Source organism: Gopherus flavomarginatus, chromosome 5, assembly GCF_025201925.1.
Source record: "Gopherus flavomarginatus isolate rGopFla2 chromosome 5, rGopFla2.mat.asm, whole genome shotgun sequence".
NCBI lineage: Eukaryota > Metazoa > Chordata > Testudines > Testudinidae > Gopherus > Gopherus flavomarginatus.
Genome location: NC_066621.1, coordinates 77,061,619 through 77,078,755, shown reverse-complemented (window position 1 = coordinate 77,078,755; position 17,137 = coordinate 77,061,619). Strand labels below are relative to the sequence as shown.

General features: G+C 38.6%; 1 protein-coding gene across 3 annotated transcripts in view; it reads left to right on the top strand.

The window, feature by feature from the left end:
* FBXO3 (F-box protein 3) overlaps positions 1-17,137 on the top strand; it is a 30,612-nt gene extending 13,475 nt beyond the window's left edge. For 2 of the 3 annotated variants that reach the window (XM_050955404.1, XM_050955403.1), the window contains exons 5-11: positions 975-1,179; positions 4,023-4,068; positions 7,018-7,102; positions 10,710-10,832; positions 11,343-11,458; positions 12,418-12,608; positions 15,980-17,137. In XM_050955404.1, the coding sequence (XP_050811361.1) occupies positions 975-1,179; positions 4,023-4,068; positions 7,018-7,102; positions 10,710-10,832; positions 11,343-11,458; positions 12,418-12,608; positions 15,980-16,105 (892 nt within the window). In that variant the 3' untranslated portion in view covers positions 16,106-17,137. Of the gene's footprint in view, positions 1-974; positions 1,180-4,022; positions 4,069-7,017; positions 7,103-10,709; positions 10,833-11,342; positions 11,459-12,417; positions 12,609-13,981; positions 14,902-15,979 lie in introns of all 3 variants that reach the window. The other variant, XR_007774677.1, reaches the window with a different exon arrangement.

Sequence of the window (17,137 nt, the reverse complement as noted above, 5' to 3'; positions counted from 1 at the left end):
GTCAAAGTTTTCATGATTATATTAGGTGTCTGCTATTTTTGATTTAGTGTGCATTTATAACCTATGGCAGATTGGCCAGCTAAATGTGAACTATTTTTCAGATTCTACTGATGAAAAAGAGAAGCATGCTTCACGGGGGTTTTCTTTTCCTTCCAAATGTAACTGAATAATTTTCAGGTCAATGTAAACCCTAAGTGCAGATCCATAAATATGTATCTGTTAAAATAATTGCTGACTTGTTTCTATAACTATTCTTAAGGGATGAGCAAAGTTGTTGAATTTTATTAACTTCTTACATCTGGCTTCAGTCTCAACTCATGTTGTGAATGAATCTAGGTAACAATTACAGAGTAGCGGTCGTGTTAGTCTGTATCTGCAAAAAGAACAGGAGTACTAGTGGCACCTTAGTTTCTAAGGTGCCACAAATATTCTTGTTCTTTTCTTTTAGGTAACAATGTGTCTTGTCAAATATTTGTTACTAAAGTTGATAATTTCTTGGCCTTTAGAAACTAAGTATTCATGAATATTCCTTTTAGTACTGAAAGGAGTTGATGCAAAACTTGAAGTGCAGAATATAGTTCCAGTTTCTGCCTTGTGAAGCTGCCCTATTATGCTATTTCAGTGTTGAACAGGTGCCCTAGGCTGCTTTAACTTGAGGCAACTGGCAGTCACCAGAGTGTTCCAGAACTCCCTTTCTTCCTGTGCTAAGCATGGAAAATGAGCAAGTCAATATTTGTTAAAACCGTTTCATTTTTTCTTAAAACAGAAATGAAATCTGTAAGGCTGGTGTTACGAATTGAGGACCTGATTCTGTAGAAAACATTACAATTCACATTTCTTTGGGTATAAGTATTATGCCTAGATGGCAGAATTAGACCTTAGAATGAGTTGTTGTTCATTGAGTAAAGGGTAAAAGCTATCTTTGCATTGTTAATCAAGTGTTCATTGTTTCTATTTTTGTTGTTCCTTCTAAGGTTGATGGGAAGTATGGCACTATCCAATCACTATCGTTCAGAGGATTTATTGGATATTGACACAGCAGCTGGGGGATTTCAACAGCGTCTTGGTTTGAAACAATGTCTTCCTCTAACCTTTTGCATTCACACTGGCCTGAGTCAATACATGGCACTGGAGAGTGTGGAGGGTCGTAATAAATATGAGATCTTCTACCAATGTCCAGTAAGGAAGAAATGTTTGTTTATAAATCTATCTTTTTGATAAAACTGGCATTTGTCCTTTTCATGTTATAAAACATGTGACATATACAGTATGCCCAGTTTAATGAGTGGATGCTCTGTATACTATGAGAACATTTAACTGGTAAATAAAAATGTCTTTTGAGTTGCCCTTAGGTGTACACCAAAATTACCTAAGAAGAGTGTTTAACACAACAGTGATGTGACTGTAGTGTGTAATGCAGTTACTCCTGGGGGAATTGTGTGCCACTGCGCAATGCAGAATTTTGCAGAAATTAACATTGTGCTTGCAGAATTTTCTTTCCCCTGAAGAAATGGGCTGCAGTGCTGCTAGCTGCTACTAGGGGTCACTGGACTTGGCAGAGCCCAGCTTGCACATAGACTCTGCTAGGGGGGAGAGCTAGAGGGTTCCTGGCAGCTGCAGTTCCCAGCATGCCCTGAGGAAAGGAGAGGGCGGTATGCAGGAAACTGTGTGCAAGCCTGGGACAGAGCATCAGTCTGTTTCTCCCTCTGGATCCCTTGGTTCTGGAGTAGAGGGGGATCCTGCAGCTGGGGATGGGGTGTGGGTATCTGGGCTGGGGGAGGCCCCCTTGTTGGGCTCTGAGGAGGAGGATGTTTGGGTGTATTGGCTGGAGGACCTGCAGGTGGGCTTTGTGGGTAAGGGGTTGTGAGTGTCTGCCCTCCTGACTGGGCTCAGGGGAGGGGAAAGGGGCAGAGAAACAGGAACTGGGTTGTCATAGGTTGTTTTTTTTTTTTTAAAACTCTCTACTTCTGGGCAAATTTTTGTGTGTGTCTGTATTGTTATAGACATACTTGCTGACAGGTATTTTGAAATAAATTACCAAAATAATGGAAACTGGCATGGTTATTTAGTGTTGTTTTGACAAATAAAATTTGTGGAATTTTGCAGAAATTTAAAATGTGCGCAGCTTTTTAATTTTTTTGGTGCAGAATGCCCCCACTAGTAATGATTGTAGCCAACGTCTATATAGATTTTAAGACAAAATGGGTCAAACTCTTCACTGCTTTAATCTATTAAATTTGGTAGAATTATGCCAGGCATGAATTTGTCCCAGTCAGTTTTAGCAAGTCACACTTTTTTTTCATTGTTAAACTTTGTTTTGCATGGTGGGGGATTTTGGCAGTGAGTTATAGACTTGTTTTCTACAAACAGCAAAACAAAGAAAGCATTGTATATTTCCCAAAAAGATCATATACAATGCTTACTCTACAGTGAAAGAACAGAAGATCAGTGTTACTTAAAAAGAAAACAAAAAAAACAGACAATTTAATCTTGTTGAAAGATTTATAAAATTGCTTCTGATACTACAATGATGGCAACGCCCTAATATCGGAGTCTGGGTGTTCTTGCTTGTACTGGTATAATTCCATTGATTTTCAGTGGAGTTGACTCCTAAGTCTCATTAGTGTGTGGAGAGAATCAAGCCCTCAGTTCCTGAACAGCTTTGTCTCTTTCACGGATTAAAGTGTGAGTATAGTCAGAAAAGGAATTGTCAAGATATTCTCTCTTTAATAAGTGTCAGAGGGGTAGGGTGTTAGTCTGGATCTGTAAAAAGTGATGAATTCATCTGACAAAGTGGGTATTCACTCACGAAAGCTTATGCTCCAGTACGTCTGTTTGCCTATAAGGTGCCACGGGACTCTGTCTCTTAATAAGTGGATCTGCTATCTGTCCTCTATTTTATTGATAGAAAAAAACATTTCCTACTCTGGTTAGCATTGCTGAACCAGTGCAGCTTGTCAACTGTCACCAACAAAACTATTTACTAAACTCCAGTTGTAGATTTTGTACTATCCGTGGAAAATGCACAGGGTGAACTCAGCTTGACTTCTCTATTCCAGGTTGAGTTTACAGCATTAGCAATTTATAAGCTAACTTTTAAAATATTTCTGTTAGAACTTTCTAACTGGTCAGGTTGTACATTACTTACTAAACTGTGCATTTTTAAAACGTACACCAAGGTTAAATCTGAAACCCTCAAAAGCAAGGTCACTCACATTCAAGAATAAACTATTAATTATTCTCATTGTACTAAAATTATTGCAGTACATATTACTTGGCATCAGAGTAAAACTGCAATGACAAGCAACAACAACAGATACCTTGGCTACGGTTTGAGTCTTAATTTTGAATTGGAATTAAGCTAAAACCCCTTGAAAAGCAGTTGTTGAAACTGATGACCTAATTCTACCTGTCCATGGGTTTCAGCGCAGATTCGTAAAGAAAGATGCCAGGAGCTTGGAACTCTCAAGTAACAGACTTTATTATAGAACCTTAACCTGTTGGATCTACTAGTTATTTTCCTCATGTGTAGCAATGGGAGTTCTAGTCACCTGACATTGATGGGGACACTGAAAAAAATCTTGTACACCTTTTTTATGTTATGCTAAATGTCTATTTTGCCTGGAGTATATTATGAGAAATTGAAGGCATTTAAATGTTAATATTTGTGTTCCTCTTGAGACAATACAGATTCTTTGGTAGGAAGGAATATAAAGATAGGAGCTCTAAAAATTAGGTGGAGTTAGTTTTCAGATTATTCTAAGCCTGATTTTCAAATGTGATCACCTTAGTGGAATGTCCCAACTGTGTGTTTGAATGCTCAGCTTGGCACTTAGACACATGGGACAGAATTTGTGTCTTAAATAGTGATTTGAACATCTGATTGTGGGATTTGGATGCTCTATTGAAGAAGTTAGGTTTGGGCCTAGATAATACTAGGAAAATACTCAGGTATTTAGGATGTCAAGAAAAAAATCAGTCTGCTTTTCAATATACACACTTAATTTTTGTTCCATTTCTAGGATCAGATGGCCCGTAATCCATCTGCTATTGATATGTTCATTACAGGTAAGAGCATGTTGAAGTGGGGGGGGACATATTCATGGAAAAAATACCTTGTTTAGAGATGCCAGCATATCTAACCACTTCATTCTGTCTTAAGTTGCATATGTTAATAAAAAATATACCTATGCTGAGAGCTGTTTAGTACATTTGCACAACATTTTGACCTGCACAAAGTAAGCACTAAACTTGTATTCTTACTGCTGAGAAACTTATAACCGGTATTGGAACTTGAACAATTAGTTGAAATCAGTTCCAAAACCGTTTTATTTCCCTACTGATGCTTGTTACGTCACACCTCTGTTTTTGAGTTATTCAACACACTGGTCAGTCTGACAAAACATGTAGCAACCTTTAGGGTAACCATCAGAGGAGCTGTTGGAGACAGGTCATTCAAAAACACCATGAACTGTAGCCTGGGAGAGGGAATTTTTAGTAGCCTTTGCAGTCATGTCACAGGTTCAATATATATTGTGCCTCTCAATGAAAATTTTTCTTTTTGGGTGTAGTTACATTTAGAAGAAATGTACCTGGATTTTTCAGGTTCTCTCTCTAACTGCATTGTTCAAAGCATAAGGAGGGGAGAGGAAGATTTTGGAGTCATTACTTGATGACTGTAGAATTCTTATGATGTTCTTTTGATATGGGCTGGGACTGTAGTAGAAAGTTTCTCGAATCCCCCCCTACCGCCCCCCTTTTCTCCTGAAGGCTATTGGGAGGGCCCTACCAAATTCATGGCTGTGAAAAACATGTCATGGACCATGAAATCTGAACTCCCCTGTGAAATCTGCTCTTTTGTGCACTTTTACCCTGTACTATATAGATTTCATAGGGGAGACCAGCGTTTCTCAAACTGGGGGTTCTGACCCAAAAGAAGGTGGGGGGGGTCACAAGGTTATTATAGGGAGGTTGTGGTATTGCCACCCTTACTTCTGTACTGCTGCTGGCGGCAGCGCTGCCTTCACAGCTGGGCCCACATGAATCATGAAATTTTACTATTTTTAAAAAAATTGTATGATCATGAAATTTACCAAAATGGACCAAAACTTGGTAGGGCCCTAGCTATTAGCTACGGAAGCCTTCAACTAACTGAACTGCTTTCCTGTTGTGTGAAAACTGTACCTTAATTTAGACTTCCATTAATATGCATCATCTATGCTAACCTGCATCACAGGTTGTTTCTAGTGTAACACCAATGATGAGTAATAGCCCCACTGGGCCATGCCATAATGCTTTCATTTATGGGTAAAAGGAAAGGCAAGAGAAACTCTTACTAAGACTTCGTAGTCTTCTAGTCCTGCAATTTTGGACTTGCAGTGGCTGTGTATTGGAAAACATGTCACTTATTCCACCCCAGAGGTAGTTGTATTGCAGTGCTGGGTGATGAAATCACTATCTGTCATCTTCCTCTCAAGAATGTTGAGGTTTACCGTCTCGTTCTTTGAAATCTTCAGATGAAAAGTGTTGAAGTTCAAAGTTCTATTCTAATTATTTGCAATTTGTGAGGAAAATGAACTATTTTAGAGATAGCGACTGCAGTGATCTAGTGTTAATTATCACTTTGGGTTGGCCTTGTCCTTATGGAAACAATGACTTCCAGTTGTTCACCAGTATGATGGCACAGCACATTCCATGTAGATGAGAAGATTAATCTGCTAAGTATTTCCTACTTTCATATAAAACCCAAGTGTTCAAACTGCGGAGTGAATCATACAGCTAGTGTGCACCCCAAACTCTAGCATTTCAAGACCAAGACAAAATGTTGAAGATGATTGGGTGGGTGATAGAAGAAGGAAAATGGAGAAGAGAAATTACTGGAGACTTCTAAGCAACAGAGGAGCCCCAAAGATGGCAGGACAGTACAAATAGTTAATTGGAAAAAATTAGGAACAAGAGATGAGAAAATTGTGTTAATTACTGCTTTGTGACATAGCAGCCCTGTGTAGCTTGGGAGAAATAAAATATAATGAAATCATTAACTTAACTTAAAAATAAACATTTCACATCAATAATATAAACCAAAATTTAAAGAACTATTGATCTTCCATTACTAAAACCCATAATACGTTGCTTGAATTAATTGAATTACCTATAGGATATTTCACATATAGAGGATAATGTCTTGTCTTTGAGGACTTTGACAGAGTCTGTTTAATGAACAAAGTTGAATCTGTCGCATTACTGAATTTTTATGATCCTGATAAATCCAGCTGTTCTCAAAATGATAACTGCAGGTTTTTGGAAAGCTGTTTCTATATTGAGTGACCTATTAAACCCAGAGCTCTGAGCCTTATGGTGGTAACAGGTGTGCATGTTGCACATTCTTCCACCCTACTTTCCAGCTTTGTTCTTGTGAGTACAGAAACTTGCAAAATTTTCTAGATTTCTTAGAAACTTTAATACTTTACCTGTTTATACATGCAGATACTTATGAAACAAAACCAAGCTTGTAGGTCCAGTAATGGACCTACCAGCTTTAGCAAATAGAATATTGGATTAACTGTGGAGTACAGTGCCTAGGAAATGGGTATAGTAATTACATTACTTGTAAAGCCAACATCTCCTTCAATCATGCAGTACCATCAAAGGTCTAAAAGGCAGTTGTTGACGTATAAAAGCATCCAGAATTGTGCAAGGTACTTCACAATATAAATAGAAAGTCATTGTTCCTGGCCTGAAGAGTGTGCAGTCTCATTTTAGCTGTAACACAGAGAGTGGAGGATAACAAGCAAACCATTTAAGCCATAATTCAGTTCCCAGCAAAAGCAGAGTTCAATGTTCTGAATAGAGCAGGAAGAGGAATGTTACTCCGCTACAGAGGTCTGGGAATTGTTTATACTACTACTAGCTTTTATATTGCCTATGTTTAAAAAAAAAAAAAAAAAAGGTAATATTGGAACTGGTTTAATTATAAGTGTACCTGCTCTTGTAAAACTTTCCCTCTTTGGCGTCTAGGTACTTCTTATTTGGAGTGGTTCACATCTTATGTAAACAATGTCGTAACAGGCGGCTATCCCATCATCAGGGACCAGATTTTCAGGTATTGTGACTTTGATCGGTAATGCAGCAGAATTATAAGGCAGAGAAAATCAATCTATTTTAAATGCTGATTATTTTTTTCTCAAAAAGCTGGGTGTGCATGTGTGTGACATGAAGGTAAATGGGTGGGGATGGAGAGAAGAGGTATGCAGTATATACAACAGATATAGTTGCAGAAATCAAAAGGCTTAAACTAGTCCTGTTTTGTTACCAGGAATATTAGAACTCGTAGCATCACACTGAAGGGATTGTAATTAATAACAGCTCTAACTCATCTGCCTGCCAAGAACTTGAGGTGCAAAATACGTGGGCTAGTGAGCAAGATGCAGCTGCAGATCATGTAGGAATTTATTGAAGAGCAGTTCTGCATAGCTCAAACTTGTCTCTCACCAATGGAAGTTGATCCAATAAGATATTACCTCACCCACCTTATCTCTCTAATATCCTGAGGCCAAAACAGCTACAACAAAACTGGTAAACAAATGACATTTGCTATTTTAAATAAGGGATTCTTTCAGTGGTATGGTCTATCTACCATTAATTTGAATGTTGTATTGAATACATGTATTATGATACTCTAAACCAACAAGATTTGGAGATGGATTTACCTTGAAGCTCCAAGTGCACTGCTCTAGATGTTTTTGTTTTTATCCTGGTTGTTTTATAACAGTAGTTCTCAACCAGGGGTATGCATAAGGGGGTACATCAGCTCATCTAGATATTTGCCTAGTTTCACAATAGGCTACATCAAAAACACTAGCAGTCAATACGAACTAAAATTTCATACAGATAATGACATGTTTATACTGCTCTATATCAGAGGTCCCTGAAGTGTGGGGTGTGCCCCCTAGGGGGCAATGGATAAAGGTCTGGGGGTCAAGGGTGCATGGTGGGACCCATGCTATCCCCCACAGGGATGAGGAGGGAGTGACACTCAGCCCCTCCCTGCCCACCACTGTGCTCCAGTCTTGCCCCCAGTAGTGTCTCCAGCTCCTGGTGCCGGCCCCAGCCTCAGCACACCTCCACTCTGGGCCCTGCGCCAGCCCCATTCCTGGCCCGGAGCAGAGACTGGGGACAAGGCCAGGAACGGAGCTGCATCTGGTTGCAGGCCTGGCTGTCTGACCCCACCTCAGCTCCTGCCCCTCCCTTGGCCCCTGACCACAGTCCCGCCCCCAGCTGTGTCCTCAGCCTTGGCCCCCTTACCTCTGTCCACGGTCCCCCTCTCCATGGAGTCAGAGTCCCCCTCTGGGAGGGGGGGAGCAGGGGTAAAAGGAGACATGACCGCCAAAAGTTTGGGGACCGCTGCTCTATATTATATACTGTACACTGAAATGTAAGTACAATATTCATATTCCAATTGATTTATTGTATTATTTTGTCACTTTTACCATATAATTTATTTTTTTAAAAAAAAGCAGTAATAGTGGGCTGTGATGCTCTTTTGTATTTCTAAGGCCTGGTCTACACTACGGGGTTAGGCTGAAATTAGCCACATTAGGTCGATTTTTAAAATGAATGTGTCCACACAGCCAACCCAATTCTGTCGACTTAAAGGGCTCTTAAAATCGACTTCTATACTCCTCCCCCAACGAGGGGATTAGCACTAAAATCGACCTTGCTCGGTCGAATTTGAGGTAGTGCGAATGCAAATGCACGGTACTGGCCTCCAAGAGCTATCCCAGAGTGCTCCAATGTGACCGCTCTGGACAGCACTTAGAACTCCGATGCACTAGCCAGATACACAGGAAAAGCTCCGGGAACTTCTGAATTTAATTTCCTGTTTGGTCAGTGTGGCGAACTCAGCAGCACAGGTGACCAGTCCCCCCAGAATCATAGAGCGTAGAATGTTTCTATGCCCCCCCATCATCTCCGTCCCTGAGGTTATCGCAGACTAAAAGGCAAAAAAAAAAAAAAAAAAAAAAAAAAAATGCACTTGCAATGATGTTTTCTGAACTCATGCAGTCCTCCTGCACTGATAGGGCACAGCTTAATGCATGGAAGCATTCAGTGGCAGAGACCAGGAAAGAATTAAGTTAGCACGAAGAGCGGAGGCAGGACGTGATGCTGAGAAAAGCCAGCAAGAGCACAGACCCCCCGTTGTATCCACTGTATAACTGCCTACCTTCGTCCCCATGTTCCATAGCCTCCTCACCCAGATGCCCAAGAATGTAGGGGGAGGCTCTAGGCACCCAGCTACTCCACTCCACAGGATGGCCCAAGCAACAGAAGGCTGTCATTCAAACAGTTTGATGATTTTTTTTTTTTTTTTTTAGTGTGGCTACAATAAGCAATGTGGCTGTGTCCTTCCCCTACCTCACCCGGGCTACCTTGTCCGTTATCTCATTTTTATTTTTTTAATTAATACAGAATGCATGGTTTCAAAACAATAGTTGCTTTATTTCGAAGGGGAGAGGGTGGTCGGCTTACAGGGAATTAAAATCAACAAAGGGGATGGGTTTATATCAAGGAGAAACGCACACAACTATCACTCCATAGCGTGGCCAGTCATGAAGCTGGTTTTCAAAGCCTCTCTGTTACGCAGCACGCCTTGCTGTGCTCTTCTAATTGCCCTGGTGTCTGGCTGCTCAAAATTGGACGCCAGGCGGTTTGCCTCAACCTCCCACCCCGCCACAAACGTCTCTCCCTTACTCTCTCAGATATTATGGAGCACACAGCAAGCAGCAATAACAATGGGAATGTTGGTTGCGCTGAGGTCTAACCTAGTCAGCAAACAGCACCAGTGAGTGTTTAAAGTGCATGACGGTGAGCTGAGTGGGCTCCATGCTTACTGTGGTATGGCATCTGCATGGGTAACACAGGAAAAAAGGCACGAAACGATTGACAGCCGTTGCTTTCACTGAGGAGGGGCGACTGGTGACATGTACCCAAAACTACCCGCAAGGATGTTTTTTTCCCTATCAGACATTGGGAGCTTAACCCAGAATTCCAATAGGTGGTGGAGACTGCGAGAACTGTGGGATAGCTACCCACTGTGCACCACTCCGTAAGTCGATGCTACCATGGTAGTGAGGACGCATTCCGCTGACTTAATGCGCTTAGTGGGGACATAGACAATCGACTGTATAAAATCAATATCTAAAAATCAACTTTTATAAAATTGATTTAATTTTGTAGTGTAGACATACCCTCAGTGAGGTGAAACTTGGGGCTATGTAAGACAAATCAGACTCCTGAAAGGGGTACAGTAGTCTGGAATGGTTGAGAGCCACTAGTGTATAATAGCACCTTTTAAGATTAATGGGATGCTGTAAGATGTTGTATCTCCAAAATAGATTTGTACACAACCTAGTATGAAGAATTGCATGAAGACATTTCTAAAGTCTACTTTCATAGTTCAAGGCAAGTATTGCACTATTGTACTAGTGTATTCACAAAGACTAAAGAATGACTAGTTTAATTTAGAGCTAATAGTCACACAGAATAACTATTTAATTTTGGGTTTAATAATCCAAAATACTATTAGTGTAGCATGTGGAAACTTTTTTATTCTTCAAAAATATCCTTTTAGCATCTGTATTGAACTCATGGAATTGGATTACATCATACAAAAGAAATTTCCAACTCTTTATTATGTTTCTGTTGCACAGGTATGTTCATGATAAGGAATGTGTGGCCACAACAGGAGATATTACTGTTTCAGTCTCCACATCTTTTCTACCTGAACTCAGTTCTGTACATCCACCTCATTACTTCTTCACTTACAGAATCAGGTGAGAATAGCAAATGGGCTATCTTTTCTGATAACAGGAGAGAGTCCTGTATGGAGTTCAAGCCTCATATGACTGTTGCATGCATATGCACAGTTCTCAGAAGTATGGTGAAATTTAGATATGAGGCTTGGTGTACAGCATACAATATGTTTATTTTAATATAGCTTTAAATAAAAAGGCTATTTGACTATTTTAAAATTTGGAAAGGGTCTTTCGTACTTTTGTTGGGGGGGTTTCCTTTCACTAACAATATATAGCACATATCACTTTGCATACAAAACATTTGTCAAAATATTTGTCATGAGTTAAGGAGAGGTAGGTAAGAAGAAGAATAAGGCTGGGATTAGTGCTCTGATATTCTCACTTTGGTCTGTATACAGGTCACTAGAACATACCACTTTCTCTAAGCAGTAGGGAGTATAGGGTAGTATTTTAAACATTTTATGGTTGGTTTTTAGACATGTAAGTAAGTCATTTCTAAGCAAAAAATTTATTTGATTTGGGTCATAGAATTGAGATGTCCAAAGATGCTCTTCCTGAAAAGGCTTGTCAGTTGGACAGTCGGTACTGGAGAATAACCAATGCCAAGGGTGATGTGGAAGAAGTTCAGGGTCCTGGAGTTGTTGGTATGTAAACTGAGAGTTTGAGTTTCGTTTTACCATTTAGAGCATTCCAGTGATTACTGTGAAAATTCTGTAACTTCTGGTGGAACCATTCTCAGTAATGATGCAAGATGGTGGCTATTCTGGTCTCTTTTTTAGCAAACATGCATTCTGTTCCACTTTCTCATATTTCATTGTGTGTAAGTGGAAGTGTTAAACATTAACTTCAATTTTAAAGGATCTTAAGGAATAAAATTTTTGGTTAACTATTTTAAATTGTTGGGCAAATCTGTGTATTAATATACAGTAGTTTAATATTAGTATAAGTAGTCAAGCCATTTAAAGATTCTTGAATTACTTAGATTGTAAGTTGTTTGGGGCAGGAATTGTCTTTTTGTACAGCACTTAGCGCATTGGGGTCCTGGTCCCTGAGTGGGGCTCCTAAGCACTTTGAGAATACAAATTAATATTAATAATCCTGAAGTCTCTAATGCCATCTCTTTTTACTTATGTATTAGAGTTAACAGGATAAGTGCATGTCAGAAGACTTAAATATTTTTTTTTGTATTTAGAAATGATTTGTAGCAATAGTTCTGATCTTAAAAAAAACAAGAACTCCCTCTTCTCCTTGCCCCCACCCTCTCCAGCATGTTGTTTGGGCATTCTTGTCCTTTGAGCTTGATATAGTGACTCCTGTTCAGCAAGTTAGGCACTTCTGATTTAGTGAACAATGTTCTCTAAAAAACTGCTATTCACTTGTGACTGAAAGTGATGCAAAGATAACTAGTCACTAGAATGTTCTTATTTGTATAGTACAGTTACAGAAACACAAACTTTTGTTATTAGCTGTGTATTCCAGCAGAACTCTAACTGAACTTAATGTCTATAGAAATTAACTATCTTGCAAGAGAAAGTATATGCTATTTATACTTACTTTTAATTCAAAACTCCCAACGGCTCTTCGTTGTTTTTTGTATCTGCAGGAGAATTTCCAATAATCAGCCCAGGTCGAGTTTACGAATATACCAGCTGTACTACCTTTTCCACTACTTCAGGATACATGGAAGGATACTATACCTTCCATTGTCTCTACTATAAGGACAAGTTCTTTAACGTCATAATTCCCAGATTTCATATGGTGTGCCCAACATTCAAGGTGTCTACAGCACGCATGGTAAGCTGAGATACATTTGGTATTGTCATTTGTGCTAGGCTTTTATCCCTAACCTTTTTGCAGAAAACATGAATGAAATTAGCTCTAATAGAATAGTATAATATACATTCTCTAGATAAAAGTCTTACCAGACTCCATAATCATGACACTACTTTTTTCCAGTTTTATAACTTATTTTATTTCTTAGTATTATAATATAGATAATGCCCTACAGGGGGGAAGGACAAGAACAATTACAAAATATGGAGATAGATATAGAGACAGACCCCCCCTTCCCCACCCAAAAAAAAAATCTTGTCCCCTAATTTGAATTCCTCTGAGTTCTTTGGGGTGATCGTATAGCCAAGAGAACATAACACAAGAGATTAATTTAATCTAACAATTATCACTTACGATTAAATGTTAATGTCACCTCATGCTTGGATTACTGTGTATACTTCATGTGGGGCTTCACTTAGTTAATCCAAAAATTTGAGTGGAGTAATGGTCTGTCTGTTATGCTGCACCTGACAAGCATGTGCTGCTTATGTCACTGGAGTTACAATTTGCATTTTGAATCAAAGATGGCTTGAAGCTAAGATGCTTAATTTTTATCCATGAATCCTGCTTGATGGGCCACCTTTTCACCCCTCCCACTCTGTTACAGTTTCAGTGGACGGAAACACTGCACTTCAATCATCTTAACAGTGAGAGTAGACTAGTAATTCCTCCATGTGGGGTCTGCTATTCTGAAATGGCTTCTACCTGCGCATTCTAGCCCTGATGCTAGCTCATGTCTGTGGACTTTTGGGGCATGCTTCCAGGCACATCTATTTATGCAGGATATTGCAGTGTTGGGCTTTGAGGGAGAACAGAGTTTGATGTTCTGCAGGTGACTTAGTTTTATGGTTTTGTAACGTGTGATACTGGCACTTTTGTAACTGTGAAATTGGATGAATACACCCTTATTTATAAATCTAAATTGTTACATATTTGAGCTCTTTCTGTCTTGGTGTGACCTGATTGTGGTTTGCTTCCTTCTACATCAGAAGAATGTCTCTGCCTTTCTTGATAGGGGAGAGGTTTCCATACATGTGCTAACCAGGCCTTTTAAGCTGATGGATTTTAAGGTCAAAACAGACCTTAATGTTCATCTAGTCTACCTTGCACAACATAGGCCATGAAATTTCACCCAATAACTCCTGCATCAACTCCAAAAATTTAATAAATTGCTGTTCTATTTAATGATTATCTAGTTTTAAGGTTTGGAAGCAGCAGGTGAATCTGGGCAGTTTTGTTAGCTTGTTTTGACGTAAATGTAAATTGATTAAAAACTGTAAACTGTCCTATGTCTAGGTAGTTCAATGGAATTTAGGGTGTTTAATGTTTTTCAGGCCCTGTAGTTAAACGCTCAAAGGAAGCAGAAGGCCTTGCAAAATCCAGAGCAGCAAAACAAAACTGCATTGACAAATAAGCGAAAAGAGCCCATAGTCAACTAATTCCATAAGAGGGAAATGAAGCTGCTAATTACACTGGCATCCATGTGCAGGGCAATGCTAAAGAGGAATATAGGCAATGAAGTGATGTGATTGATTAGGAGATGACTTTTTTAAAAAGCTGTTTTGGGAAACTAGCACTGGTTTAGGCTGTTAACAGTGAATACAAAGTGCCAACAGAGGTCACAGTTGTAACAGATAAATTGCTGCTTTTTCCCCTTTGGTTACCTATTTAAACCAGGACCTCTTTTCTGTTCCACAAGTTGTAGAAATCACTTTCATTTGACTTGATAATTTTATGACTCTGCCTCTGATACAGATGCTTAGCAGAGGATTATTGTATGTTAAAGTTGAGTGGTACACTGATATTTTAGAGTATTCACTCAAATTCATACCTAGTGGCTTAAATTCTGCTCTTTTGCATACTTGTAAAACAAAGAACTACTTGAATTCAATTGTTAGTGATGGGCTGGGATTTTTATTGGCCCACAGCTGGGAAGAATTAGTGCCAGTAAAACCCAGATTTAGTTTTTTGTTCTTGTTTTTTAATGCAAAGCTATTTATTTAAAAGAATTTCACACAGGTGACAGGTTATGCCAGGCTTTTTTTAATAAGCCTTAATTTTTCAAGCATAAACCCTTAGTAACTATGTTGGCCCTACACAGTATCCTGGCGTACGTCTACACTACAGCCGGGATCGATGCTCTTAGATTGATCCACTGGCGGTCAGTTTAGCAGGTCCATTAAAGACCTGCCAGATAGACGGCAAATCACTCTCCAGTCGACCCCTCTACTCTACCCCTGACCAAAAGAATAAGGTAAGTCGATGGGAGATTTTTTCCTGTTGACGCCCCCATGGTGTATACCCTGCAGTAACTCAACCTCAGGTACATAGCTGGAGTTAAATAGTGTAGGTTGACTTACCTCGGTTGTATAGACATAGCCCTGATTAGCAACAAAGCAGGTATAGCTACCAGTTCTAGATGAAGGCCTTTATTTTGGGGGGATGGGGGGTTTGTTTAAGCACTTGGTCCGTTACAAGCCTTTTCAGATGTTAATCAGGGTGAAGAAAGGAGCATGTAATATTTTCCAATACATACACCCCTTTTTTTTTAAAGAAGTTACATGTTCTGAAATATGCCCTTTTAGTGTTTTGTAACTTGTTTTTCTGGAACATGAATAGACTAAAGGCTGGCTGAAATTTACTGTATTAATTATTAACTTATTAATTACTTTTTGGGTTAGCTCTTGGTGGTTCTACAGGATTAGTTAACCCAGCTCAGTTAGTTCTACGTTCACCATTTTCATGTTTTTTTGTGTGATCTGTTTGGTAAACATGACTAACCATGACTGTAGTGGTGGTTTTTGTTTTGTTTTTTACATCAGCACAAATACACGGAGACCCTGGTTAAACATCCAAAGTACATAATTGTGTCAGTGTCCAAGTGTAATGTCAGCACTTTCAGTAAACTTCCATACAACCTGTCTGGTGCCAAAAAAAACCCTAAAACCCACTCCCAGAATTCTTCAGCAAATTCAGACTTACTAACCTTTACCAAACTCATGTCAACCACTGTAATTTATAATAATTCAACACCATTCCAACAGTTAGAGAGTCAGATTCTGATCTCACTGGTCTATTTATTTTTATTTTATTTTTATGAATAAAAGCTTAAACAAACTAGAAATTAAATTTTCTAAAATTGATATGAAAACAAATCTGATTTAGCAGTATTTCATATTTACAGTAACTAGTCTTTATCTGAGACTGACTTTAAATGTGATATAAATGACATCTTGATTTTAATTTTTTTGTTACATTGTTAGCACTTGATCAAAGTGATATTTAGGAGACAATTAAGTACTTAGTTAAACATGGGGGTGTCTTGTTTATAGGAAACTAATCATAATGAATATGCTATGGATGAAGATGAAGACTCAACAGATACTGATGAATATGAAGACAGACATAGAGTCTTGGATATTCCTGCCCCTTCTGGACGCTGTCCACGTCATACCTGATCAAACTTTTTTTTTTTAAAATAATAAAAACTGTTGGGCAGAGAAGAAGTTTAACTTCCTGGGGCTACTACATAAGACAGTTTCTGAATATTGTAAATGAATTGTTTCTTTTCCACAGCAGGACAACTAGCATGAATATTGGTGCCAGTTCTAACTTTCATCTGATTGGACTATAGGGATTTTTTTTGAAGGGTGGGGGAAGGATTTTGTGTGTGTTTTTCCCAAAGTGCAAAACAGCTTGACAGTCTGAGGTAATCAGATCTTACATTTTTAAACTATTTCTTATTTATGATCATATATAAACATGATATGGGGATTGGTTTTTATATAAGCATTTAAAACTTAGCAACAGACAGAAAAGTTTGCAAAAAGGTATAAAATGGCCTTTCACACTGACTTCCAATTGTTAATTTCTGCTGAGTGAATGAAATTTGCAGTTAGGCCTATGTAACCCCATTGGGTTGGATTAGGTGCTCCTGTACATTTTATATTAATATACGGATAGCATAAAATTCTGGTGACTGAGTGCGTAAGTTTGAAATGAAACACACTTTATTTTTCAGACAATCTGTCTTTCAACTTAGTTTATAATAAATATCTGAGGATGATCACAGATACATGCCTTTTGGGATGTAGTATAATTCATAATCTGCTGTTTACTAACAAGCAATTTCTCAGTTACTACATAGTATAAATTTGTAAATACTGTTTCTGATTTTTTCCTTTATATGCTGTTTGCTATCTGACTTTGTGGTAAGTGACACAAATTTTATTTGTAAGACTAAGTATTATCATATGTTTTCCTGAATCCTATATGGATTTTTGTAATTATGCTTGATTCACAATTGGGGCTTAGCAGTACACAGATGTCTAAAAGCCTTATATTTAAAGAAACATTCATTTGTTCTATCATTTTATTTTATTTCCACTGCTATTAAAATAAATATATTGCCTCCATTGTTCTAAATGTTACTTGGAACTATTCCTCTTGCTAAGAGTAGAGCAAGGAATTAAAAGTTGCAACTGATGCCA